Source organism: Pristiophorus japonicus, chromosome 10 (assembly GCF_044704955.1).
Source record: "Pristiophorus japonicus isolate sPriJap1 chromosome 10, sPriJap1.hap1, whole genome shotgun sequence".
NCBI classification, from domain to species: Eukaryota; Metazoa; Chordata; class Chondrichthyes; family Pristiophoridae; genus Pristiophorus; species Pristiophorus japonicus.
The window spans coordinates 141,381,989-141,409,979 of NC_091986.1; the positions used below are offsets into that span (position 1 = coordinate 141,381,989).

Sequence of the window (27,991 nt, forward strand, 5' to 3'; positions counted from 1 at the left end):
GTGGAAATTGTATTGACCCCAGTAGTAATTGTATTGCCCTGCCTCAGAAGGTAACCAGACTTTAGTCCTCATTTACCTAATTTGTGCAATTGTTCATAACTGGCTGGTGTCTCATTAGAATAAGAACACAGTGTTGTCAGATATCTGACAAGATGATAGAACACTTCCACTGCTGGCCCTTGGAATGGATTCCAAGCTTTATTTATTCTCTGTTCATGAGTTGGTTTTTACCGTTGTCAGTGGGGCATGATCGATTCTCTGCTTTAGGGACTCTGATGTATCATTTGCAAACGTAACTGCAAAGCAGAACAAGTCAATAACATGAAATTGATTACCTTGAATGAAAAGGAACAGTCACAACTGGAAGGACCATGGACTGGCACATTCTTTAACATTAAAACAATACATATATATAGTATTCTGCAACTGCTGAAGTTAAGGAGATTATTCTGTACTGACACTGGTTCATGTTAACAGTACCCCTTGGATATTCAGTGTTGTAATTTTTACAGAATCTCTCCTTTAGGAATTTGCTCAGTGTGAATAAGATGTGATAGCCTCAGCATTTTAACACCTGCTGGAGGAAATCACAGCTGTCATTCTGCTGTCTTTTCACATTATTGTTTACAATACGGAGAGGAAGAAAATGTATCTAAAATATGTGACTTAGACACAGATTGATTATTGCTATCCTTTTATCATAAGCCATGAGGTGCAAAAACAGTGACTTTATACAATGCCTGCAAAAGGCATTGGTTTGTGTGTGAGGTGAAATCCAACTTCAGCGGGGGCCCAAAACAGACGGTGATGGATCGGCTGCCGGTTAGACACCTGGCCCCACCCAAATATGCTTTTCCATTGAAGTTGAATTTCACCCCTTTATCGTCTGGCAATCAGGTGGTTCTATTATTTTACAGCAATTCCTGGAAAATCCCACAATAGTGTTGAGAATTCCTCACAGATACTTCAGGTATTTGTTTTAGCTTTAAAATAACCATGCGGGGCATGGAAAGAGTTGGCAATTAGGGGGGCTGAAATCACAGTAGGGGTCCTGAAATCGCGGGGGGGATTGAGACTGGGGAATAGGGGTTTGGGGGAAAGAGGAAGACTGGGGAATGGAGGTTTGGGGGAGATGGAGACAGGCGAATAGGAGCTCGGGGGAGAGAGACTGGAGAATGAGGAATAGGGGCTTGGGACTGGAGAGATGGAGACTGGGGAATGGGGTTCGGGGGAGAGAGGGAGACGATAATGGGGGCTCAGAGAGAGAGGAGACTGAGGAATGGGAGCTAGGGAGAGAGAGAGAGACTGGGGAATGGGAGCTCGGTGGAGGGATGGAGACTGTGTGCTCAGGAGGAGAGATGGAGGGAATGGTTTCCCCTCTTCCCCACCTTAGTTTTTCTACTCTTTGCCTGTTCACGGATGGCTTCCTGGTTCATGGAACTTTTCACACAACAGTTGTTGGTGTGAAACCACAAATAAACATTCTCAACTACAGGGGATCAAACCTTTGTACGGTTAATCCAATAAGATTTGTAGAAATCATGAGATTAGACATCATGTGATCCAACATAGCATACAATGTTACATGGTCAGCTGTCATGTGGTCAGAACATCACATAATCAAACTTCCAGGAATACCTCTAACCAGAGTTGGCAACCCTAGTTGCATGCCTTTTTTTGACCAGTTGACAGGCCAAAATTCTGGAAGCCTAGAAACAAGCTGGCCCTTTACACTCTCAACTCAGTTAAAGTGGGATGTGTTAAGAAAGGTGTACTCTGCAAATCTTTGAACTCTGCCCATAACATTTAGCCTCATTGCCCTACCCTTTTTCCAATTTAAACTAATGAATAAAATTCAAGGGAAAAAAGTTTTGCTAATTTAAATTAATCCATAAGTAAATATATTCACAAAAACCTCAGACACCAGCATAAAAAGAACAAAAGAAGTGTTATTGAAATATATTTTTTAATTGTTCAGGATTTCAATAGCACCAGTTCATTAGCCAGACTAATATTTTACAACCAAATATAATAAGGATGCACGAGAGAGCCAGTAAAGAGAAAAGAAAGACCACAGTAATAGAAGAGGGCAAGAGGACGAGAGATGTCCACTAATTTATATTATTAACATATTATTTGTCTTCCTATGTTACACACTTATTCATAGTGAGAGTGCAGTTAGATAACCTACTCACAGACCTCTGTTTATTGTTACTGCTAGCCTAGGGCTATGAAGTGTTCCTTTATGTTTTCTCTTTCCATGGGAAAACAAAAGGCTTCTGTTTGGCGCTGTATTCCGATCTGATTTGCCCATTCCCCCTTCCCCCACCTCACAAGCAACCTTGACAACACAAAGCTAATTTTTGCAAGAGTACTAATTCTGACTTCTCTAAATTTGCTTCTCTAATCAAGTGCTTAAAATGCAATTATTGTTGAAACATGGGGGAAAATTTTAAAGCTTTTATGGACTACCTAAATTAAATAAAACAAAGCAATATTTTCTCTTATAATTGATTTATAAATTTCCCTAATAGTAGACAAGGAAATTAAACCAAATAGGATAAATGTAAACGTTTGGAGCACACCGGATGCCTGCCCAGACCTCATTTCAGCGCTGCCAACAAACGGAATGCCCCAAACACGTGATCCACAGCAGTTTGTTGGCTTTGGCCCATCTCAATTTCACACCTGCTCCTCCTACCTCCACAACAATATAACTTGGAAAAAGTTTGGGGCCTTTTTTAGAGCAGCAAACAGCAATCCATTTAAGGTCGCTGGTCATCAGGACGACTGGGCAGGTTGCACAGTCTGTCCATGTGTGGCATAGAGCTCCGAACTGTGGCATAGAGCTCCGATTTGCATCGGGAAGAGATGTGCTCATCTTTCCAAAACTCTGTGTTTGAATCTCTCCAATCAGGTTTCCAGCCCACCACAGCCCTTATCAAAGTCACAAATGATATCCTATGTAACTGTGACCGTGGTAAACTATCCCTCCTCATTCTTCTCAACCTCTCGGCAGCCTTTGACACTGTTAACCACACCATCTTCCTCCAACACCTCTCCACCGTTGCCCAGCTGGGTGGGACTACACTCACCCGATTTCATTCCTATCCAGTTGTAGCCAGAGAAATGCCTGCAATGGCTTCTCTTCCCACTCCCGCACTGTTACCTCTGGAGTCCTCCTCTTCCTGCCCCACCAAAGGATTTATCCTTGACCCCCTTCAGTTTATCATCTAAATGCTGCCCCTCGGCGACATCATCCAAAAGTATCACATCAGGTATAACAAGATGCAGCTCTGCCTCGCCACCACCTCTCTCGACCCCACCCCTGCCTCTGATTTGTCACACTGCTTGTCCAACATCCAGTACTAGATGAGCAGAAATTTCCTCCAACTAAATATTGGGAAGACCAAAGGAATTGTCTTCGACCCCCACCACAAACTTTGTTCCCTACCACCAACTCTATCACTCGCCCTGGCCACTGTCTGAGACTGAACCAGACCGTTCGAAACCTTGGTGCTCTATTTAACCATGAGGTTATCCATCGCCAAGACCGCCTACTTCCACCTCCACACCATTGCTCTAGCACAGCTCATCTGCTGCTGAAACCTTCATCCATGCCTTTATTACCTCCAGACTCCACTATTTGAATGCTCTCCTGGCTGGCTTCCCAGCTTGCACCCACTGTAAACTTGAACTCATCCAAAACTCTGCTACCCATATTTTAAATTGCACCAAGTCCCATTCACCCATCACCCCTGTGCTTGCTGACCTACATTGATCCCCTGGTCTAGGAATGCCTCAATTTCTAAATTCTCATCATTGTTTTCAAATCCCTCCATGTGCTCTCCCTTCTCTAGCTCTGTAATCTCCTTCAGTCCTACAATTCTCGGAGATATCTGTGCTTCTCCAATTCTGGCCTCTTGAGCATCCCCAATTTTAATTGCTGCACCATTAGCAGTCGAGTCATCACCTGCCAGGCCCTAAGCTCTGGAATTCCCTCCCTAAATCTCTCTGTCTCTCTGCCGCTCCCTCCTCCTTTAAGATACTCCTTGAAATCTACCTCATTGACTAAGCTTTTGGTCGCCTGTCCTAATATATCCTTATGGGGCTCGATGTCAAATTTTGTTTAATAATGCACCTGTGAAGTGCCTTGGGATGTTTTATTACATTAAAGACGCAACAGTGTCTACACTTCAAAAAGCACACAAATAAATGTGAGGTATTGCATCTTTGTAGGAAGAATAGAGAGGTCATTTATTACTTGGATGGTGCGAGTCTAGGTGGGGTAGAGGAACAAAGGGATCTCGGAGTACAAATACATAAATCACTACAAGTTGTGACACAGGTTAGCAAGGCCATGAGAAAAGCAAACCAAGCACTTGGGTTTACTTCTAGAGATATAGAATTGAAGCTAAACCTGTATCGAACCTTGATTAGACCACACTTCGAATACTGCATACAGTTCTATTCATTTTATAAAAAGGATATAGAGGCACTGGAGAGGGTGCTGAGATTTACAAGGATGATACCAGAAATGCGAGGGTATACATTTCAGGAAAGGATGAACAGGCTGGGTCTCTTTTCTCTTGAAAAAAGAAGGCAAGAGGGTGACCTGATAGAGGTCTTTAAAATTATGAAAGGTTTTGATAGAGTGGACACAGAGACAATGTTTCCACTAGTGAGGAAGAGAATAACTAAAGGCATTCGATACAAGATAGTCACCAAGAAATCCAACAGGGAATTCAGAAGGAACTTCTGTACCCAAAGCATGGTGAGAATGTGGAACTCGCTACTAGAGGGAGTGGTTGAAGCGAATAGTATAGATGTATTTAAAGAGAGGCTAAACAAGCATATGGGGAGGGGGGGAATAGAGGGTTATGCTGATAGAGATAGATGACGAAAGATGGGAGGAGACTCGAGTAGAGCATAAACACCGGTATGGACTCGTTGGGCCGAACGGCCTGTTTCTGTGCTGTATAATCCTATGTAATCCTATGTATATCATTAGCGCTTTGGAACATCTGGTGGTTGTGAAAGGTACTCCTTCATTCTATATAAATGCAAGTTGTTGTTGTACCAGCTGAAACAGTCAGGCACTCTGGCCACCTATGGGAAGGCCGCTTTGAAAATGGCAGCAGCCAGAGCATCAGCATTAATGAGCGCCAAGTCTGCCGAGCCCATTTTGAGGATGGTACTGCCCCATTAATATCGATTTTGGCTAGTTAAAATCGGTACCAGTATGTCTCTTGTGCGCTTTAAATTTGAGCTGGTGCTGATGACATTCCTCGAGGTGGAATACAGAACTAAGAGATGCTGGACAGATTAGATTTAGGATGCAGGAAATAGCAAAATGACTTATCCCAAGACCATCAAAAAGGTGCTCAAGGTGACAAGATTTTGCTGCGATTGTGATAAATTCTAGAAGCTGGCAAAAATGATTGTTGAAATCAGGAAAGATCATGAAGTATAACTCTGGCAGGTGTGTAGTGGAAGGACTGCAAAATTGGCCAAGACCCAGCCTTATGTCCAGGATTTTGTGGGCCTTGAAAGGGGTCAAGACACCACCTACCCAAAACAAGCCCCGGTGCAAGATTGGACGAGGCCCAATACCAGAAGTTCCATATATCCATGGCCTACTAACCGATGGGCAGATCAATTGGCAGAAGTGGAGACCACCAGGATCGTGGGCTGGAATCCCGGAGAAAAGGTGAGAATTCTCACATAGGGGTACGAATGGCTGCTTTCCCCAATAACTCCCATGGCCTACCACCAATATGTAGCCTCCTTTGGTGAGCAGGTGATCTACATATGCCCTACCTGTGTGTTACATTGAATGCCAGCTAATGCTGAGATGATAAACAAAAGCTTCAATAGAAATAACATTTGGGTAGTGTGCATAACAGGCAGTCGATCCACTCCTTCCCATTTTGTGCTTCTGCTGAGGTTCAGTTTCATCCCCATAAAATTTAAAACATGTCTGGTGGGTGCACTTTAAGTGGACAAATGAGAGAAATAAGAAAGGGCAATATCTGACATAAGTAAAATAAAAATAGAGGCTTTTAGATATCTTTACTGTGGATGGGTCATAGCCTTAAGAGAGTAAGATATAGGAACATTCAAGGGTTGACAGAGGGAGGACGTTTTTGAGGTTGAGTTAACAGTATTAAACAGGTCAGCGAGGTAGTCAGGCACACATTAGACGTTGAGAATGAGGAAAGACGAGAGACACATGGGAGGAGAAATTCAGTTGAATAACTCCTCAGTTAGCACCCTGGAGGGGCGGTAATGTGTCTCGAATTTGCTTCCAGATTACCAGCAACGCAAAATGCTATCACCTTGCTGCATACTTTCAGTCAGATTACAAGGTCAGTCCTCGTGTAACGACCCGCTAGAGCCCTGCTTGCTAAATGAGGGTGGCCACCTCATTTAATGTCCGTCCCTAATCATACCGGAGAAACCCGATGGTCCCATCTTCCGTAGGCGATAGAGGCAGGCTATTTAAAGGGAGGAGGAAGAACATTAATGGGAGGTCACATTGGGACCGAAATTTAGGCCCGCCAGAAAGCTGGCGCACCTATGATTTTTAAAGTGTTTTACCGCCGTCTCGGAAGAGGTCTACCCTTGATCGATATTCGGGTCTTTGTCCTTTTTTTTCCGAGTAGACCGGAAATCAGTCATAATGGGGGCGGAAGTGCAGGTGAGGCGGTTGTTGGGGCGGGACCGAGTCTCCGCCAATGTCACTCAGCGGTGGTGACGTCAGTGTACGTGTGCGTCACTATGTCTCTCCCCTCATTTAAAGGGGAGAGAATCGGTGATTTTCTAGGTTCGACCACTGGGCCACTGTTATATATGTGGACTTGTATTTACTCTGTACAACCACCAGAGGGCTCATCCCCTGGAGTCCCAAGGGATCCCATAAGCACAGGTATTTAAGGAGGCTTCACAGGTTGGAGAGGCACTCCGGAGACCTGCAATAAAAGACTAAGGTCACACTTTACATTGAGCTCACAGTGTTCACTCTGACTCTTTTTCCATACGCAACAACTGGTGACGAGATACAGATAGAAAACCCAAAGATGCAAAGAACAGTGGGCATCCTGGAGAAATTTTTGGAGGGAGATGATTGGGAAACTTTTGTGGAGCGACTTGACCAATACTTTGTGGCCAACGAGCTAGATGGGGAAGAGAGCGCTGCCAAACGAAGGGTGATCCTCCTCACCGTCTGTGGGGCACCAACGTATGGCCTCATGAAGAATCTGCTCACTCCAGCGAAACTCACGGAGAAATCGTACAACGATTTGTGCACACTGGTCCGACAGCATTTGAACTTGAAGGAAAGAATTCTGATGGCGAGGTACTGGTTCTACACCTACAAAAGGTCTGAAGGCCAGAAAGTGGTGAGTTATGTCACCGAGCTAAGACGCCTTGCAGGACATGGCGAATTTGAAGGACATTTGGAACACATGCTCAGAGACTTTTTTGTACTTGGCACTGGCCACAAAACCACACTTCGCAAACTTTTGACTGTAGAGACCCCAACCTTGAGTAAGGCCATAGCGATAGCCCAGGCGTTCATTGCCACCAGTGACAATACGAAGCAAATCTCTCAGCACACAAGTGCTGCTACAAGTACTGTGAACAAAGTGATGTCGTTTTTGAATTGTAACGTACAGGGCAGGTCACACATATCTGCAGCTGCACGTCTGCCGATGACTCAGAGTCCACCATCAAGGGTGATGAATGTAAGACCATTAACACCTTGTTGGCGCTGGGGGGTGATCATCGTTTCCATTCATGCCGATTCCAAAGACTACATTTGCAAGGGCTGTGGAACAATGGGACACCTCCAATGAGTGTGCAGGCAAGCTGCAAAGCCTGTTAAACCTGCAAACCACCATGTTGCAAAGGATGACAGATCCACAGAGGATCACGACAAACCAGAGCCTCAGATAGAGGAGGCAGAGGTACATGGGGTGCACACATTCACCACGAAATGCTGAATGTTGAACCAAATGGACTCCCGGTGTCAATGGAGCTGGACACGGGCATGAGCCAGTCCATCATGGGCAAAAAGACTTTCAAAAGGTTGTGATGCAACAAGGCCTCAAGGCCAGTCTTAACTCCAGTTTGCACAAAACTAAGAAGTTACACTAAAGAACTGATTCCTGTAATCGGCAGTGCTACTGTAAAGGTATCCTACGATGGAGCGGTGCACAAGCTACCACTCTGAGTGGTACCGGGCGATGGTCCCACACTGTTTGGATGGATTTGGCTGGGAAAGATACGCTCAAACTGGGACGTCATCCGAGCACTGTCGCCCGCTGCCGACACTTCGTGTTCCCAGGTCTTAAACAAATTTCCTTCGCTGTTCGAACCAGGCATCGGGAAATTCCAAGGAGCAATAGTGCAGATCCACCTAATTCCAGGGGTGCGACCCATCCATCACAAGGCAGTACCGTGATGAGAGAAAGGGTAGAGATCGAGCTAGATCAGCTGCAAAAGAGAAGGCATCATTCATTTCACCAATCGCGTTCAGCACGTGGGCCAGGCCTATTGTCTCAGTCCTCAAGGGAGACAGCACCATCAGAATCTGTGGCAATTACAAAGTAATTATCAATCGTTTCTTCTTGCAGGACCAATACCCACTACCAAAGGCTGACGACCTCTTTGCAACGCTGGCGGGAGGAAAGACGTTCACGAAGCTGGATCTGACTTCAGCCTGCATGACGCAGGAACTGGAGGAATCATCGAAGGCCCTCACCTGCATCAACATGCATAAAGGTCTTTTTGTTTATGACAGATGCCCGTTTGGAATCCGATCAGCGGCGGCGATATTCCAGAGAAAACATGGAAAGTTTACTGAAGTTGGTCCCGCACACTGTGGTCTTCCAGGATGACATCTTGGTCACAGGTCGGAACACAGTCGAGCACCTGCAGAACTTGGAGGAGCTTCTTAGTCGACTCAACAGCGTGAAGCTCAGGTTAAATCGCTCGAAATGTGTTTTCCTGGTGCCTGAAGTGGAGTTCTTGGGAAGGAGGATTGCGGCGGACGGCATCAGGCCCACCAACGCGAAGACCGAGGCAATCAAGAACGCATCAAGGCCACAGAACGTGACGGAGCTGCGGTCGTTTCTGGGACTCTTGAACTACTTTGGTAACTTCTTACCGGGTCTCAGTACACTGCTAGAACCACTACACGTCTTACTACGAAAAGGGGGCGAATGGGTTTGGGGCAAAGGCCAAGAAAATGCCTTTGTAAAAGCGAGAAAATTGTTATGCTCAAATAAATTGCATGTGTTGTATGATCCATGTAAGCGTTTGGTACTAGCATGTGATACGTCGTCATATGGCATCGGGTGTGTATTGCAACAAGCTAATGATTTTGGGAAACTGCAACCGGTTGCTTATGCAACCAGGAGTCTGTTTAAGGCTGAAAGAGCCTACAGCATGATTGAGAAAGAAGCGTTAGCGTGTGTCTATGGGGTAAAGAAAATGCATCAATTTGGGTTAAAATTCGAATTGGAAACTGACCATAAGCCACTTATATCCCTGTTCTCCGAGAGTAAAAGGATAAATACCAATGCATCGGCCCGCATCCAGAGATGGGTGCTCATGTTGTCCGCATACAACTACGCCATTCGCCACAGGCCAGGCACAGAAAATTGCGCTGATGTTCTCAGTAGGCTGCCTTGCCCACCACGGGGGTGGAAATCGCGCAGCCTATAGATCTAACCATGGTTATGGAAGCATTTGAGAGTGAGTTATCACCCGTCACTGCCCGGCAGATCAAAACCTGGACAAGCCAGGATCCCTTATTATCTCTAGTCAAAAGCTGTGTGCTTCACGGGAGCTGGCCCAGTGTCCCAGTGGAAATGCAGGATGAGATAAAGCCGTTCCAGCAGCGCAAAGATGAAATGTCTATCCAGGCAGACTGCCTTCTCTGGGGAAATTGAGTAGTGGTCCCCAAGAAGGGCAGAGACACCTTCATCAATGACCTCCACAGTACCCACCCAGGCACCGTAATGATGAAAATGATAGCCAGATCCCATGTGTGGTGGCCCGGTATCGATGCAGACTTAGACTCCTGCTTTCACAGATGTAATACATGCTCGCAGTTAAGCAATGTACCCAGGGAGGCGCCGCTAAGTTTATAGTCTTCGCCCTCCAAACCGTGGTCTCGGGTACACGTCGACTATGCAGGCCCGTTCTTGGGTAAAATATTCCTTGTGGTTGTAGGCACGTACTCCAAGTGGATTGAATATGAGATAATGTCGGCTAGCACGTCCGCTGCCACTACTGAAAGCCTGCGGGCCATGTTTGCCACTCACAGCTTACCCGATGTCCTGGTGAGCGACAACGGGCCATGTTTTACCAGTGTTGAGTTCAAAGAATTCATGACCCATAACGGGATCAAACATGTCACATCTGCCCCGTTTAAACCAGCGTCCAATGGTCAGGCAGAGAGAGCAGTGCAAACCATCAAGCAAGGCTTGAAGAGGATAACTGAAGGCTCACTGCAGACTCGCCTATCCCGAGTCCTGCCTAGCTACTGCATGAGACCCCACTCACTCACTGGATCCTACCTGCTGAACTGCTCATGAAAAGAGCACTTAAAATAAGGCTCTCGTTAGTTCACCCTGATCTACATGAACAGGTAGAGAGCAGGCGGCTTCAACAAAGTACATACCATGATAGGGCAAATGTGTCACGTGAGATTGAAATCAATGATCCTGTATTTGTATTAAATTATGGACAAGGTCCCAAGTGGCTTCCCGGCACTGTCGTGGCCAAAGAGGGGAGCAGGGTGTTTCGGGTCAAACTTTCAAATGGACTCATTCACCAGAAACACTTGGACCAAATCAAACTCAGATTCATGGACTATCCTGAGCAACCCAACTTGGATCCTACCTTTTTGGATCCCCCAACATACACACCAGTGACAACCGACACCATGGTTGACCACGAAGCAGAACCCATCATCCACAGCAGCCCTGCAGGGCCCAACAAATGATTCAACAACACCAGCTTTCACACCGAAACGATCAACCAGGGCAAGAAGGGCCCCAGATCGACTCACATTGTAAATAGTTACACTATTGACTTTGGGGGAGAGTGTTGTTAAGTATGTGGACTTGTATTTGCTCTGTACAGCCACCAGAGGGCTCATCCCCTGGAGTCCCAAGAGATCCCATAATCCCTTGGGAGCACAGGTATTTAAGGAGGCTTCACAGGTTGGAGAGGCACTCTGGAGACTTGCAATAAAAGACTGTCACACTTTACTTTGAGCTCACAGTGTTCAGTCTGACTCTTTCTCCATACACAACAGCCACCAGGAAGGATTTCGGCCAGGCCAGCGGCCTAGCACCCGAGAGGGGATGCCAGGCTGCCTGTTGGCGACCCAGCCGAACCTGGGGCCATAATTGTCCGGCCGATCTGGAAGTCAGCCGACAAAATAAAATACATGGCGGCCACAGCAGTGCGCCCTCTCCTTGAAGGGCCGCCATGCTGCCGTGGCTCACAGACAAAAACCAAGGTGCACTGACAGAAAAAGCTGTTGGGGGCACCGCGCGGCGGAGAAAAGATTGAATGCAAGGTTTCGACAGAACAGGATGCGTGAATGTCTGACTTTGGAGCAGCAGATTTATTTGATATTACAGGGTCACTTCAACTTGAGTTTAATAATTTAATGGGTAAATTACTATTTCGCCAGCGTTACCTTCTATATGCTCTTATTAGGCGGCATCAAGATAGCAGGGCTGTTGGCCATGTCAGGCCTCGAATGAAGAGAGCCCATAGACTTAGGGGCAGGAGGCATTACCCCCCTACCCCCCACGGGTTTACCGGCAGCAACGCTCATACCTCGACCTGTCGGAGGAGAGTGTCCATCTCCTACAGGCAGACCTACAGCCTCACAGTGGCACCAGGACTGTGCTGCCTGTCGCAGTGAAGATCATTGTGGCACTGGCCTTCTATGCCTCCAGCTCCTTCCAGGCTGCATCAGGGGACATATGCAGCATCTCTCAATTCGCTGCACATCACTGCATCGCGACATCACACAGGCTCTCTGCATCTGCAGAATGGACTTCATAATTGCTGTGCTTATAATAAAGGATGAAACTGAGCACTGTGTACAATGAGCAAGTGTGACCTTAGCTCCTTTAATAAGACTCCAGAGTGCAGGTACCTCGTGGGTGCCTGCTTATATACCGTGCTCCCCAAGGGATGCTGGGATCCCTTGGGACTCCAACAGGTAGGCCTGCTGGTGGGAGTGTAATACAGGTTACAAGGGGTTAAATACATAACATCACTCCCCGTGAGGTCAACAGTACACTTATTTACAGGGTGAGACGATCTGGGGCTTTTTACTCAATTGTCGATCGTCTCGGTACAAATGCGGGTGTGGGTGAGTTGGTTAGTTCTTCACTGGGCTGTTGGGCAGCCGGCCTTGCTGGGCTGCTGGGGATGGTGAGTTCAGCTTCATGTTCAACCATGATGTCAGTTGCCACTTGTGTGTGTGTTGGAGGGTGAAAGTAGGTGGTGTCTTCTTCGGGTTGTTCGTAGCTGTTGGTGAACCACAATTTGATATGGTCCAAATGTTTTCTGTGCATTTGTCCATTGGCCAATTTCATCTGAAACACCCTACTCCCCTTTTTGGCTGTGACCGTGCCACTGAGCCATTTGGGACCATGTCCATAATTGAGTACAAACACAGGATCATTGATCTCAATATCGCATGACAAATTTGCACGGTCATGGTACACACTTTGTTGATGCCGCCTGCCCTCCACGTGATCATGGAGATCAGGGTGGACAAGAGAGAGCCTTGTTTTTAGCGCCCTTTTCATGAGCAGCTCGGCTGGGGGAATCCCGGTGAGTGAGTGGGGTCTGGTGCGGTAGCTGAACAGCACTCGAGACAGCTGGGTCTGGAGGGAGCCTTCCGACACACGTTTCAAGCTTTGCTTGATGGTCTGAACTGCCCGTTCTGCCTGGCCATTGGATGCGGGCTCGAACGGGCAGATGTGACGTGTTTGATCCCATTGCGGGTCATGAATTCCTTGAATTCAGTACTGGTGAAGCACGGCCTATTTTTGTTGACTAGGACATCAGGCAAACTGTGCGTGGCAAACATGGCTCGTAGGCTTTCAATAGTGGCCGTGAACATGCTTACAGACATTATTGCACATTCAATCTATCTTGAGTAAGCGTCCATGACAACCAAAACATTTTGCGTAGAAATGGGCCTGCATAGTCCATGTGGATCCTTGACCACGGTTTGGAGGGCCACGACTACAAACTTAGCGTTGCTTCTCTGGGTGCATTGCTCAGCTGAGAGCAAGTGTTGCACTGGCGCATGCATGACTCTAAATCTGAGTCGATGCCAGGCCACCACACGTGGGATCTGGCTATGGCTTTCATCATTACAATGCTTGGTTGGGTACTGTGCAGTTCACATGAACGTAGCTCTGCCTTTCTTGAGCAAGACCACGTGATTGCCCACAACAGACATCCGCCTGCAGGGACATTTTGTCTTTGCGCCTGTGGAATGGCTTAATTGCCTCCTGCATCGCCGCTGGGACACTGGACCAGCTCCCATGGAGGACGCAGTTTTTTACCAAGGACAGTAAAGGATCCTGGCTGGTCCAGGTCCTGATCTGGCGGGCCGCAACGGGGGACTTTTCGTTGTCGAATGCCTCCATGACCATGAGCAAGTCCGCTGGCTGTGCCATTTCCACCCCGGTGGTGGGCAATGGCAGCCAACTGAGAGCATCTGCACAGTCCTCTGTGCCCGGTCTGTGGCGGTTTACATAGTTGTATGCCGACATCGTGAGCGCCCATCTTAGGATGCGGGGAGAGGCATTTGCTCTCAGAGAACAGCGATATGAGCGGCTTGTGATCAGTTTCAAGCTCAAACTTGAGGCCAAATAAGTACTGGTGCATTTTTTTTACCCCGTAAACGCTTGCCAGAGCCTCTTTTTCAATCAGGCTGTAGGCCCTTTTGGCGTTGGACAAACTCCTGGATGCATAAGCGACCAGTTGCAAAATCCCCGATTCGTTAGCCTGTTGTACACACCCGACCCCGTATGACGACGCATTGCAAGCTAGCACTAATCTTTTACAAGAGTTATACAGGACAAGCAGTTTGTTTGAACATAACAGATTTCTGACTTTCTTAAAGGCAGCCTCTTGTGAATTCCTCCATACCCAGTTGTCTCCCTTGCGCAGTAGCGTATGTAGGGGTTCTAACAGGGTGCTTAACCCAGGTAGGAAATTATCGAAATAGTTAAGGAGTCCTAGGAACGACCGCAGCTCCATCACAGTCTCGGCGCGTTCTTGATGGCCTCCGTCTTGGCGTCGGTGGGTCTGATGCCGTCTGCCGCGATTCTTCTTCCCAAGAACTCGACCTCCTGCGCCAGGAAAACACACTTCGAGCGTTTCAACCTGAGTCCCACGCGATCCAACCGACTAAGAACCTTTTCCAGATTCTTCAAGTGCTCAATGGTGTCCCGACCTGTAACCAGGATGTCGTCCTAGAAAACCATGGTGCGTGGAACCGACTTTAGCAGGCTCTCCATGTTCCATTGGAAGATTGCTGCGGCCTAGCGAATCCCGAACGGGCACCGGTTATAGATGAACAGAACTTTGTGCGTATTGATGCAGGTGAGGCCTTTTGGGGACTCCTCCAGCTCCTGCGTCATATAGGCCAAGGTCAGGACCAGCTTAGTGAACGTCTTCCCTCCAGCCAGGGTCACGAATAGGCTATCTGCCTTGGGTAGCGGGTACTGGTCCTGTAGTGAAAAACAGTTAATCGTTACTTTATAGTCCCCACAAATTCTAACCGTGCCGTCCTCTTTAAGTACCGGGACAATCAAACTAGGCCACTCATTGAATTCCACCGGTGCGATAATGCCTTCTCGCTGCAGCCTGTCCAGCTCAATTTCCACTTTCTCACGCATCATGTACGGTACTGCCCGTGCCTTGTGGTGGATGGGTCGCGTACCGGGAACCAAATGGCTCTGCACTTTCGCCTCCGAGAAACTTCCAATGCCAGGCTCGAGCAACGATGGGAACTTGCTCAGAACCTGGGCACATGAGGCATCGTCGACGGACGAAAGCGCTCGGATGTCATCCCAGTTCCAGCGGATCTTTCCCAGCCAGCTTCTGCCAAACAATGTGGGGCCATTCCCTGGCACAATCCACAGCGGGAGTTCGTGTACTGCTCCGTCATAGGAGACTTTGACTTCTGCACTGCCAATTACAGGGATTAGCTCCTTAGTGTAAGTCCTTAGTTAGGTGTGTATGGGGCTGAGCTTGGGCCTGTGTGCCTTTTTGCCCCACAGCCTGTCAAAGGCCTTTTTACTCATTATGGACTGACTTGCACCCATGTCCAGTACCAAATGCTTACATGGATCATACAACACAAGCAATGTGTTTGAGCATAACAATTTTCTCGCTTTTACAAAGGCATCTTCTTGGACTTTTGCCCCAAACCATTCATCCCCTTTTCGTAGTAAGACACGCAGTGGTTCTAACAGTGTGCTGAGACCCGGTAAGAAGTTACTAAAGTAGTTCAGGAGTCCCAAAATGACCGCAGCTCCATCACGTTTTGTGGCCTCGATGCGTTCTCGAGTACCTCCGTCTTCGCGTTGGTGGGCCTGATGCCGTCCGCCGCAATCCTCCTTCCCAAGAACTCCATTTCAGACACCAGGAAAACGCATTTCGAGTATTTTAATGTGTTCACCAAGCGATTGAGTCGACTAAGAACCTCCTCCACGTTCTGCAGATGCTCGGCTGTGTTCCGACCTGTGACCAAGATGTCGTCCTGGAAGACCACGGTGTGCGGGACTGACTTCAGTAAGCTTTCCATGTTTCTCTGGAATATCGCTGCCTCTGATCGAATTCCAAACGGGCATCTGTTATAAATAAAAAGACCTTTGTGTGTGTTGATGCAGTTGAGGCCCTTTGATGATTCCTCCAGTTCCTGCGTCATGTAGGCTGAAGTCAGATCCAGCTTCGTGAACGTCTTTCCTCCCGCCAGCGTTGCAAAGTGGTCGTCGGCCTATGGTAGTGGGTATTGGTCCTGCAGGGAGAAACGATTGATAGTTACTTTGTAATCGCCACAGATTCTGATGGTGCCGTCTCCCTTGAGGACAGGAACGATCGGGCTGGCCCACTCGTTGAACTCGATCGTTGAAATGATGCCCACTCATTGCAGCCGGTCTAGCTCGATCACTACCCTTTCTCTCATAATGTACGGTACTGCTCTCGCCTTGTGACGGATGGATCACGCCCCCGGAATTAGGTGGATCTTTACTTTTGCTCCTTGGAATTTCCCAATGTCTGGTTCAAACAGCGAAAGGAACTTGTTTAAGACCTGGGCACACGATGTGTCGTCAGCGGGCGATAGCGCTCAGACGTCGTCCCAGTTCTAGCGTATCTTTCCCAGCCAGCTCCATCCAAGCAGCGTGGGACCATCGCCCGGTACCACCCAGAGTGGTAGCTTGTGCACCACTCCATCGTAAGAGACCTTTACAGTAGCACTGCCAATTACGGGAATCAGTTCTTTCGTACAAGTTTTTAGCTTCGAATGAATTGGAGTTAAGACTGGCCTTGAGGCCTTGTTGCAGCACAGTTTTTCAAAAGTCTTTTTGCCCATGATGGACTGGCTCGTGCATGTGTCCAGTTCCATTGACACCGGGAGTCCATTTAGTTCAACATTCAGCATTATCGGGGGACAATTCGTGGTGAATGTGTGCACCCCATGTATCTCTGCCTCCTCGGTTTGAGGCTCTGGTTCATCGTGATCCTCCGTGGATCTGTCCTCCTCTGCAACATGATGGTTTGCAGGTTTAACAGGATTAGCAGCTCGCCTGCACATACGTTGGAGGTGTCCCATTGTTCCACAGCTCTTGCAAACGTAGTCTTTGAATCGGCAACAAAGTGTTAATGGCCTTGCATTCATCACCCTTGATGGTGGACTCTGAGACATCTGCGGACATGCAGCTGCAGGCATGTGTGACCTGACCTATATGTTGCGATTTGAAAACAACATTACTTTGTTCACAGTACTTGTAGCAGTACTTGTGTGCTGAGAGATTTGCTTCATATTGTCACTGGTGGCAATGAATGCCTGGACTATCACTGTGGGCTTACTCAAGGTTGGGGTCTCTACAGTCAAAAGTTTGCGAAGTATGGTTTCGTGGCCAATGCCAAGTACGAAAAAGTTTCTGAGCATGTGCTCCAAATGTCCATCAAATTCGCAATGTCCTACAAGGCATCTTAGCTTGGCGACATAACTCGCCACTTCCTGGCCTTCAGACATTTTGTAGGTGTAGAACCGGTACCTCGCCATAAGAATGCTTTCCTTCAGATTCAAATGCTCTCTGACCAGTGTGCACAAATCGTCGTAGATTTCTCCGTGGGTTTCGCTGGAGTGAGCAGATTCTTCATGAGGCCATACTTTGGTGCCCCACAGACGGTGAGGAGGATTGTCCTTCGTTTGGCAGTGCTCTCTTCCCCATCTAGCTCTTTGGCCACGAAGTATTGGTTGAGTCACTCCTCAAAAGCTTCCCAATCATCTCCCTCTGAGAATTTCTCCAGGATGCCCACTGTTCTCTGCATCTTTGGGTTCGCTATCTGTATCTCGTCGCCAGTTGTTATGTATGGAGAAAGACTGAACACTGTGAACTCAAAGTAAAGTGTGACCTTAGTCTTTTATTTCAGGTCTCCAGAGTGCCTCTCCAACCTGTGAAGCCTCCTTAAATACCTGTGCTCCCAAGGGATTAAGGGATCCCTTGGGACTCCAGGGGATGAGCCCTCTGGTGGCTGTACAGAGTAAATACAAGTTTACATACATAACACAGGGCATGGCTGTGAACTGAGCCTGAGCTTTTATGGTAACTTCACCAACGAAGACCATGGCCTGGTACACATAGTGAAGGAGCAGGTACTGGAAAGACTTTACATTGTGTGAGACAGTGAAGTTCACATTGTGGCATTACAATGTTACGAGAAAGGGTCTTCACCCTGATGACTCGAGTGAGGTCATTGAACTTCTTGCAACATTGTGTCACTGTGCTGCCTACTGTGCTCCTCGCGGAAACATGTTGAGCGACCTCCCTCCAACGTCTTCGGAACACTCATGGAACGGGCCTCCTTCCACCTGGAAGCTGCAGCACACTCCACCTCCTCTCAATAGCCTCTATTAAAGTGTCAATGGCCGTGGCTAAGAAGCGGTGGGCCGCTGGCAACCTTCCTGCTCCTCCAGTTTCCCGCTCTGCCAAGAGTGAATAGTTGAAGCAGCACATGCACATACTTATCTGACCATGCCTTTCGGAATCAGCTTTCCCTGGGATCTGTAGCGGACATCAGAGCGTGCGCAACTGCTCTTCAAATTTAGTGCTGCGGTTTTCAGTTCCACCACCTAAGGAGAAGTGTGGAATGCCTGAATTAGCGCTCCCTTTCCCTCTTGCTGCGTTTCAACCTAGGCACCGCAAACTGTTCCCCGGCACTATACTTACCGCCCCGACAGGATTAACGCCTCAAAATCAGCGGTACCGAATTTCCAGCCCCATGGGGTTTTCGGCCTTTAAAGAAGGTCCCCGATAATAACGAGGAGGCAGGGAGGAAGCGGGGTAGAGGTTTTATGGCCAGAAAACCCGTAAATACAGAAGTCCTGCCGAATTGAAAAGCAGGACATCTTTAAAATGTTTTAAATCTGTCTCCTAGCTGCGGCCAGCCAGATTGAGAGGCTGGTGTGTGGGTCGGCCTGCGGTATTAGGTCACAGCCAGTGGCCGGACATGGAGGAGGAAGTCGGATATCCGGGTTAGGGGGGAACATGGACATCGGGGGGTTTGGGGGGGTCGGACATCGGTGAAGGTCGGACATCGGGAGGGAGTCAGAAATCGGGAGGCGAGTCAGACATCGGGGTGGGGGAGAGGTGGTAGAGGCAGAAACCCTCAACGCATTTAAAAGTACTTCGGTATACATTTGAAGTGCCGTAACCTACAAGACTACGGAGCAAGAGCTGAAAAGCGGGATTAGACTGAATAGCTCTTTTTCAGCCGAATAGCCTCCTTCTGTGCCATAAATTTCTATTATTGCGGAGGGGGTTCTGATCATGCGGTGGAGGGTCCGATCGCAGGGTTGGAAGCAGCTAGGCTTGGTGGGCCAGGGACAACGCTCGTGCTCTTCTTGTCCCACAAGCAGTGCTGTTCCATCCAGCCATTCCCGCCTTCCTTCAGCTGCCAGGTTTCCAGAGGCATGGGAAACACAGCGAGCAAGTATTAAATTTGGAACAAAAATAAAATCTTAGGCTTGCAGCCTCATTAAAACATTTTAATGACCAATCCTCCTCTGGAGAAGTTATTTCCCCCCCCCCCCCCACCCAACCTGCCTCCATTTGAACCAAAGGTTGGAAGCGGGTTTCCCATTTAAACATTTTTTACCCCCCCCCCCCCCACCCCCCACTTATTCTGGGGTACTTGGTGTTTTGAAAGGACAGACAGAATGGAAAAGGAGGCAGGGTGGGGTAGCCCTGATAATAAAGGATGATATAAGGACAGTAGTGAGAAAGGATTTTGGCTCGGTAGATCAGGAAGTAGAATCAGTATGGGTGGAGATAAGAAATAACATGGAGCAGAAAACACTGGTGGGAGTGGTTTAGTAGCTATACTGTTGGACAGAGTATTAATCAACAAATAATAGGAGCTTGTAACAAAGGTAACACAATAATCAATAGGGACTTGATCTTCATATAGACTGGGCAAATCAAATTGGCAAAAGGTAGTCTGAAGAATGAGTTCATGGAATGCTTTCAAGGCAGTTTCCTAGAATAATACATCATGGAACCAACCAGGGAACAGACTATTTTAGATCTTGTGTTGTGTAATGAGACAGGGTTAATTCGTAATCTCATTGTAAAGGATCATCTGGGGAAGAGTGATTATAATATGATAAAATTTCACATAGATTTTGAGAGTGAACTACTTAGTCAGAAACAAGAGTCTTAAGCTTCAATAAAGCCAATTACATAGGTATGAGGGGTGAGTTGGCTAAGGTAGATTGGGAAGTTAGATTCAAAGGTATGATGGGAGATAAGCAGTTGCAAATATTTAAATAATTATTCCAAAATTTTCACCGAATATACATTTCATTGAGAAATAAAAACTCCATGGGAAAAGTGATCCATCTGTGGCTAACCAAAGAAGTAAAGGATAGTATTAGATTAAAAGACGAGGCTTTTAATGTTGCAAAGAATAGTAGGAAGCCTGAGGATTGGGAGAGCTTTAGAAGCCATTAAAGGATGATCAAAAAAATGATTAAAAGGGAAAAAATAGAATACGAGAGTAAACTAGCAAGAAATATAAAAACAGATTGTAAGAGCTTTTACAAGTATGTAAAAAGGAAGAGAGTAGCAAAAGTAATCATTGTTCCGTTAGAGGTTGAGACAGGCAAAATTATAATGGGGAATAAGGAAATGGGAGAGACTTTTTATAAATATTTTGTATCTGTCTTCGCAGTAGAAGTGTGTCTTAATTTTACACAGCAGTACTATAACTGTAATTGAAATCCTGTGAGAAAATAATGTAGAACACTTAATTGAAGGGTCAGCACTTCAGCTGTGTATTCAATTTAAGCATATTCAATTAAGTTCTCAAAGCAAGAATTTAATAGAACATTGTTTAAGTATATGACTAAAGGCCTATTTTAGCTGAAAGTATATTGTTTTCCAGTTCCTCAACACTGCACATTAGCTATACAAATATTCATCTGTCACCTAAACAGTAAAGTTGGGGCCTTAAAAGGACCGGCTTGGAGGCAGCCCGGTATCCAGCGCAGCCCTGACCTGCGAGGAAACACCAGTGACAGGTCGGGGCCATAAAAGGAGCAGCATGGAGGCGGCATGCCACTGCAAGGTACAGCGCGAGCCAGTTCAGTAGGGCGACTGGATTGGATGTCACCATAATCTAAGTCACTGATTGGAGCGTGGGCAGGTACAGCAGGAGAGGCGGCAAGCACCAGAGGAGCGGCAAGGTCGGGGCGAAGGAGCGGCGCGAGATTGTAGAGCGATGTGATCGGGGCCTAGGAGAAGCGAGGGCCCAGGGGCAACACGGGCCAGCCCACACCGCGATATGTGTGTGCACTAGGTCCGTGCAGCAGAGCTAGTCTCCAGTTGTCTTGTTTAATCCTTGCCACTGGACCAAGACCTAGCTCTGTCAAGCCCATGTGGTGGCTGGTGGGCAACGGCCACCACACGTTAAAAAAATCCATGCACAGACATCTCCCTTCAATATGTAGTTCGGGACCTGGAATATCAGGTCCCTCATTGTAACACCTGTGAACTTTTTGGTGTAGAAGCAAGTCATCCTCGATACGAGGGACCGCCACAGAAGAAGAAGACACAAAAAGCATACCAAAAATAGTGGGGAACCAAAGGTCTAATAAGAGCGAGGAACTTAAAGTAATTAATATCAGTAGATAAAAAGTACTCGAGAAACTAATGGGACTAAAAGGCGACAGGTCCCCTGGATCTGATGACCTACATCCGAGGATATTGACAGAGGAGGCTGCAGAGATAGTGGATGCATTGGTTGTGATCTTTCAAAATTCCTGAGATTCTAGAATGGTGCCAGCATTTGAAAGATCGCAAATAGAACCCGACTATTCAACAAAGGAGGAAGAGAGAAAACAAGGAACTGCAGGCCAGTTAGCCTGACATCAATCATCGGGAAAATGCTGGAATCCATTATTAAGGAAGTGGTAACAGGGCATTTAGAAAATCATAATATGATTTGGCAGAGTCAACATGGTTTTATGAAAGGGAAATCATGTTTAACAAACATATTAGAATTTTTTGAGGATGTAACTAACAGGGTAGATAAAGGAAAACCAGTGGATGTAGTATATTTGGATTTCCAAAAGACATTTGATAAAGTGCCACATAAAAGGTTGCTACTCAAGATAAAGGCTCATTTGTTTGGGGATAATATATTAACATGAAAAGAGGATTGTTTAACGGACTGAAAACAGAGTGTAGGGAGAAACTGGTTATTTTCCGGTTGGCAGGCTGTAACTAGTGGGGTGCCGCAAGGATCAGTGCTGGGGCCTTGGCTATTTACAATCTATATTAATGACTTAGATGAAAGTATCCAGATTTGCTGATGATAAAAGCTAGGTGGGAAAGTAAGCTGTGAGGAGGATACAAAGAACCTCCTAAGGGAAATAACAGGTTAAGTGTGTGGGCAATAAGGTGGCAGATAGAGTATAATGTAGGGAAATATGAGGTTATTCACTTTGGTAGGAAGAATAGAAAAATACAACTTATTTTTAAATGGTGACAAACTATTAAATGTTAGTGTTCAGAGAGATTTAGGTGTCCTCGTACAGGAAACACAGAAAGTTAGCATGCAGGTAACATGCAATTAGGAAGGCAAATGGCATGATGCACTTTATTGCATGGGACTTGGAGTGCAAAAGTAAGGACATCTTACTACAATTGTACAGGTCTTTGATGAGACCACATCTGAGTTTTGCTCTCCTTATCTGCGAAAGGACATACATGCCTCAGAGACGGTGCAAGAAAGACGCCCTATGAGGAGAAATTGAGTAGATTGGGCCTATACTCTCTGGAGTTTAGAAGTATGAGCGGTGATGTCACTGAAACATAAGATTCTGAGGGGGATTCACAAGGTTGATACTGAGAAGTTGTTTCCCCACGCTAGAGAGTCGAGAACTAGGGGGCATAGTCTCAGGATAAGGGGTCGGCCCTTTAAGACTGAGATGAGGAAGAATTTCTTTACTTGGAGGATTGTGAATCTTTGGTATTTTCTACCCAAAAGGGCTGTGGTGCTGAGTCGTTGAGTATATTCAAGGCTGAGATAGATAGATTTTTGGACTCTAGGGTAATCAAGGGATATGGGGATCGGGTGGGAAAATGGAGTTAAGGTCAAAGATCAGCCATGATATTGAATGGCAGAGCAGGCTCAATGTCCTACTCCTGCTCTTAATTCTAATGTTCTTATGTTCCACCTCCCTGCCCCCAGCCCACTAGTCCTTAGGGTTAAAATTCCCCCTGAGGTGTCTGAGAGGCGATCTTATAGACATATATAAGAGAGTAAATGGTTTGGAAAATGGTAATCTGGAATACTACTTTAAATTAAACTTTTTTTTTTACCAGGTATAGACTAGAGTTTCTGTCATCATCATCATCCTAGGCGGTCCCTCAAACGAGGATGACTTGCTTCCACAAGAGTTCACAGATGTTTCAATGAAGGACCCGATGTTCCAGTCCTGAACTCCAATTGAGGGAGTGGAAGATGCCTGTGCGTGGATTTTTATAACGTGTGGTGACCGTTGCACATCAGCCACCACACGGGCTTGACAGAGCTAGGCCTTTATCCAGTGGCAAGGGTTAACCAAGATGACTGGAGACCTGCTCTGCTGCACAGATCTAGTGCGCACACATGTCGCAGTGTGGGCTGGTCCGTGTTGCCCCTGGGCCCTCGGCTCTTCTGGGCCCCGTATCCTCATTCGCCACACCTTCGCTCACGATGTTCCAGGGCCCGCGCTCCAACTCTATTTATAGTCCTGACCTGCGGTGGTGGTCTCACACAGGTCGGGGCTACCAGCATGAGTACAGCCCCACACAGGTCTCACACAGGTCGAGGCTACCAGCATGAATTTCTGTCATTGAGCTAGTGGATCAGACATTTAAAAGCCACTTAATTCATTCAGTGCTTTGTCAGTTCTAAGCTACACTGCTGGGGATATGGCAGGACATGAGTAGAGGGAGGAGGGGGTGGCAGTATGCCCACCTCCTTTTGCCAACTAATTTGAACACCTTTTGGATTTTTTGTACTTATCCAGTTGAAAGTATAGCACAGGTTAACTGCAGAATAAACTATCTCTGCCATTGGCCCAATAATTATATTTAGCCTTATCCTTTCTTGCCAGTGAACTAGGGAGCAGACCTCATCTGTCCTGGCACCCCCCATTCCCCAAACCCCCAGCTGAATGCACTTGCATACTGTCTCAGTGGAGAGGGGAAAGAATCACTTGTCAAAATGAAGCCAAGCCAGATACAGTGACAGCATTCAGCATCCACAGATTCATTATGGCACTGGTTAAATGACATTCGAGATTCCTTCTATTTTGCCCCAGCAACACATATCAATTCTAACCTCAAAAGTAGGCGCCCACTAAAAAAAGGCATAACTATTATTTTTGTAGCTTCTTTATTCCTGCATCCTACTTAGAGAAATAGGTTAGTGTCATCTTTGCTTTCATAACAACAGTTACTGCACTTCAAGATAATTCATTGTACGTGAAGACTTTTGAGATGTTTCGGGGAGACGTGGTTAGATGCTATAATCTTTCTTTTACTTGGTACTAAATAGTCATTCAACTTTGGAATGTGGGTTCACATCTATTGGGGATCAGATTGAGAATTTGTGAATACCCAACTTCTTTTCACTTTGGATTCTTTACACAAGTCAATGGAGATCATCATCCCTGTGTGAGTTGGATCTGTACCCAGGTTACAGGGGTGACATAACTGTGTTCTCCGTCTCCGAGAATTGCAATGATGTTGAAATGATGAACACATTTTGTGTTCACAGGCTTCATAGTTCTGTCATTGTGTGTCACACGATATTCAACTTTACTGGCTTTATCAATAATGTGATTTTGAAAACAAAAGCAGAATTCTGCTCAAAATTACATTTTTGTAAAACGTCCAGATGGGTTCCGTAACAAATTGGCTGTCTGAGTGCTTCAAGCTAGTTTGCATAATTGTGAAGTATACCATTGTTCCTGACATGCATTGACCATTGTTCCAACAATGAATTAATTATTTAGTCTGGAAACCTAAAATAATTTTATGAAACCTTTAGGTTGGGAAAGAGTTAAATGAGAAAGGCAAATTGAGCTAAGTAAAAGGGAAAGTTGTTTCGGGTGTTTGTTGGTTTAAACAAAGGAAAGTAGTAGAACAAATACTGCTGCTGCAGTATTTGCCAAAGCAAGAGCGACTCATGATCAAATTTTATTTTCTTCTTTTGGTAGGTATCGAGTGCTTGTCCCGTATCCCCCTCAGAGTGAAGCTGAGATCGAACTCAAAGAAGGTGACATAGTGTTTGTTCACAAGAAGCGTGAAGATGGATGGTTCAAAGGCACGTTACAGCGAAATGGAAAAACTGGTTTATTCCCAGGAAGTTTTGTGGAAAGTTTCTAAGAAGTCTGATGCTTACGCAGAGCTGCTGTTTTCTCATCGGATCATCATGGCTGTCTGGCATTAAATACAAATGGATAAACAATAAAGCACAAAGTCACAGGAATCAAGAATTTATGTTCACTGCCATTGTCACTTCCAAAGAGATTGAAAAGACCTGTCTGTAATGGTTTTTCATTGACAATGCCATTACTGTATAAACATGTACATACAAAAGTATGTTGAAGCAGTGCCTTCCCCATGAAGCCACAGACTGAGAGACAAGTACATTTGCATTTAAACTAGACTGAAGTACATTTATTCTCTACTATGTAAATTATAAATTTGAACGTTTTTTAAAAAAAAACAAAAAGAGAATTTTGATATATCACCATAACTTATTTGGTAAGGTTAGCACAAATAATGAATGATTGTATGTGAGGTGCTTTCTCTGACAGGTCGTAATGATTTTTCTTCTTTCAGTCTAATAATTAGAAACCAGAAAATTGGATTAGATTGGAGCTGTCAAACGCCAGAGAAAAAAAGTTATCTCCCACCAGTCGAATAATTTGTTGCTTGTAGTTTAATTATAATAGTCAGATGACTTTGTCTAATTCATGAAGTGTCAGACAGAGCAGCTATAAAAATATAGTAAAAATGTAGCAATTAGCAGACCATATTAATCAACTGAAAATGATTTGGTCATATTAATGACAATCGATTAAATGGCCTGTCTATACAGAAAACAGCTGACTTAAAGGCAAGTTCACAAGGGAGAGAAAATGTCACTAGTCTAGTATTTGTATGTTAGAGAATGCAGGATTTTTTCCCTCAAATTGCAAAGTATTAATGAAATCTATTACTCTGTCATAACGGGTCGGAGGCAAGCAATTCTGTTCTGTATGAATAATTGTAATGGGGAACAGGATGCAAATAATAGGCTGGTTGCCAGAGAACTGTTCATACTGAAAATATATGTATCCAAAGATTATGTCAGCTAGTAGCTACCCAGATGACTAGGGCATATAGTTCCCCTGTGCATTTCTTTCCTATTCCCATCGCTTTTCCTAACATATTTCTCCATGCTAATCAATTGATTTGGGGCTTAACGACAAAAGCCCTGCTATTGAGTGATGAATATGCGATTTGCTGAGCTCCACTATTGAAATAGAGGAAATTGATCACTATGTTCTGCAGTACTCCAGCACTCACACAAAATCTGACAGATTTGTCATCGTGACTTAAAGCCTAGTGCTCATGTATCTGCCCTGCTTGATGCCAGCACAATAGTGTGATAGCTGGTTGAACATATGCTGGGGGCATATTACAATGCCTTCTGCTACTTAAAACTAGACAATCAATATTGCTGAACGATTGTTTGCTTAGAAATAAATCACTAAATGGCATCAAACTCCATACCCCACAAGTTCTGGCTTGTGGATTATAAAGCCCCAATATCAGGTGGTGGTTTATTACAATAAATCACCTTGATCCTCTGTCTATGCTGACTTGCAAGGGGAACAGTTAGGGTGTGATAATTGTGATGGCTAGGTTGGGGAGTGGAAAAATGAAACTGCCAGGATTTCTATTTTTGATCAATGGCTACTGCTGGAAAACGGTCATGCATGCACTCTGTAGGAGGACAGCATCGAGCTGAGTTCTGACAATTACCATCTAGGTTTACGCCTGAATGTTGGACACTTAGTGAGATATTGAAGGGCTGTTGGTGCCTGTGAAACTGGACCCCAAAAAGAAAGAACCAACACATTTAAGAGAAAGGGGAGAAAATAGTTGGGGGGTGGGGGGGGGGGAGGGGTAATACTATGGGAACTATTACCCAAGCAATGTAACAGCTAGGTCCAGGAATGAGATTGATCTTATATAATTTATTTGATTTCATTAGTAAGTAACAAATATGTTTACACTCCCTATCAAAGAGCTTTCAATACTAATGTTCTACAATTCAAGAAATATTAACAAATAAAACCTGAAGCAAAGAGCCAGTGTTGAACAATTACAATTAGATTTTTCTTGAGCAATTGGTTTAATATAAGGAACTCGATCAAAATAACAGTTTTACATTTGCATTTCACTTCTATAATTTATAAAATTTTATACAAGATGAAAAAAAGTATGAAAACTTCTAAACACTTTGGTCACACTGTGTTCCAATTGGTACACTTCAATTATATATGTCAGGTATACACATTAGATAAGTCCTATTAAATATAACTCTTCACATTGTGTAATGCTGCCCCGCAAAATTTTTTACCAAGATTAAATAACTTGCCTGGTCACTGACATAAAATATAAGATTGATAGTATTCATAACGTTGGAACCCATTAGTAGCCTCTGAAGTTAAAACACATTTGGAAATGTCTCAATGGCATAAAAATTTTCCTACATCTGGGATGTGATTATCTAAGGTTAAACAACATATGTTCTGTTGGCGACAACACCTAAAATTCTTCCTTCTCAGGAGCAGGTGGTAGGTACAAGTATAATTTCTCCATAGTGGTAGCTATTTTCTTTGCCCACGAGAATGGAACAATGATCAGTAATTCTGTTCGGATGTCAATATTTCTTTAATCATTTTAATTCAAACACAGCAGAATCCTATTATGTCAAATACAGAATTTCAGTTCATAATCAGGCTTCTGGCTGAAAGAGATAAATATTTCAATTATGCCAAAGGTGAGGCCATTTCCACTGCTTCTATTCTGTGTTTACAATAGGACTGACGTAAGAAAAATCAGACAACAAGTAGGCCGTTAGTCCCATG

General features: G+C 45.5%; 1 protein-coding gene across 1 annotated transcript in view; it reads left to right on the forward strand.

Annotated features, from left to right (window-relative positions):
• Positions 1 to 25,232, forward strand: part of LOC139275111 (E3 ubiquitin-protein ligase SH3RF3-like) — a 591,968-nt gene extending 566,736 nt beyond the window's left edge. The window contains exon 10 of the mRNA XM_070892131.1: positions 25,064 to 25,232. Within this exon, the coding sequence (XP_070748232.1) occupies positions 25,064 to 25,232 (169 nt within the window). The remainder of the gene's footprint in view (positions 1 to 25,063) is intronic.
• Positions 25,233 to 27,991: the final 2,759 nt, after the last annotated feature.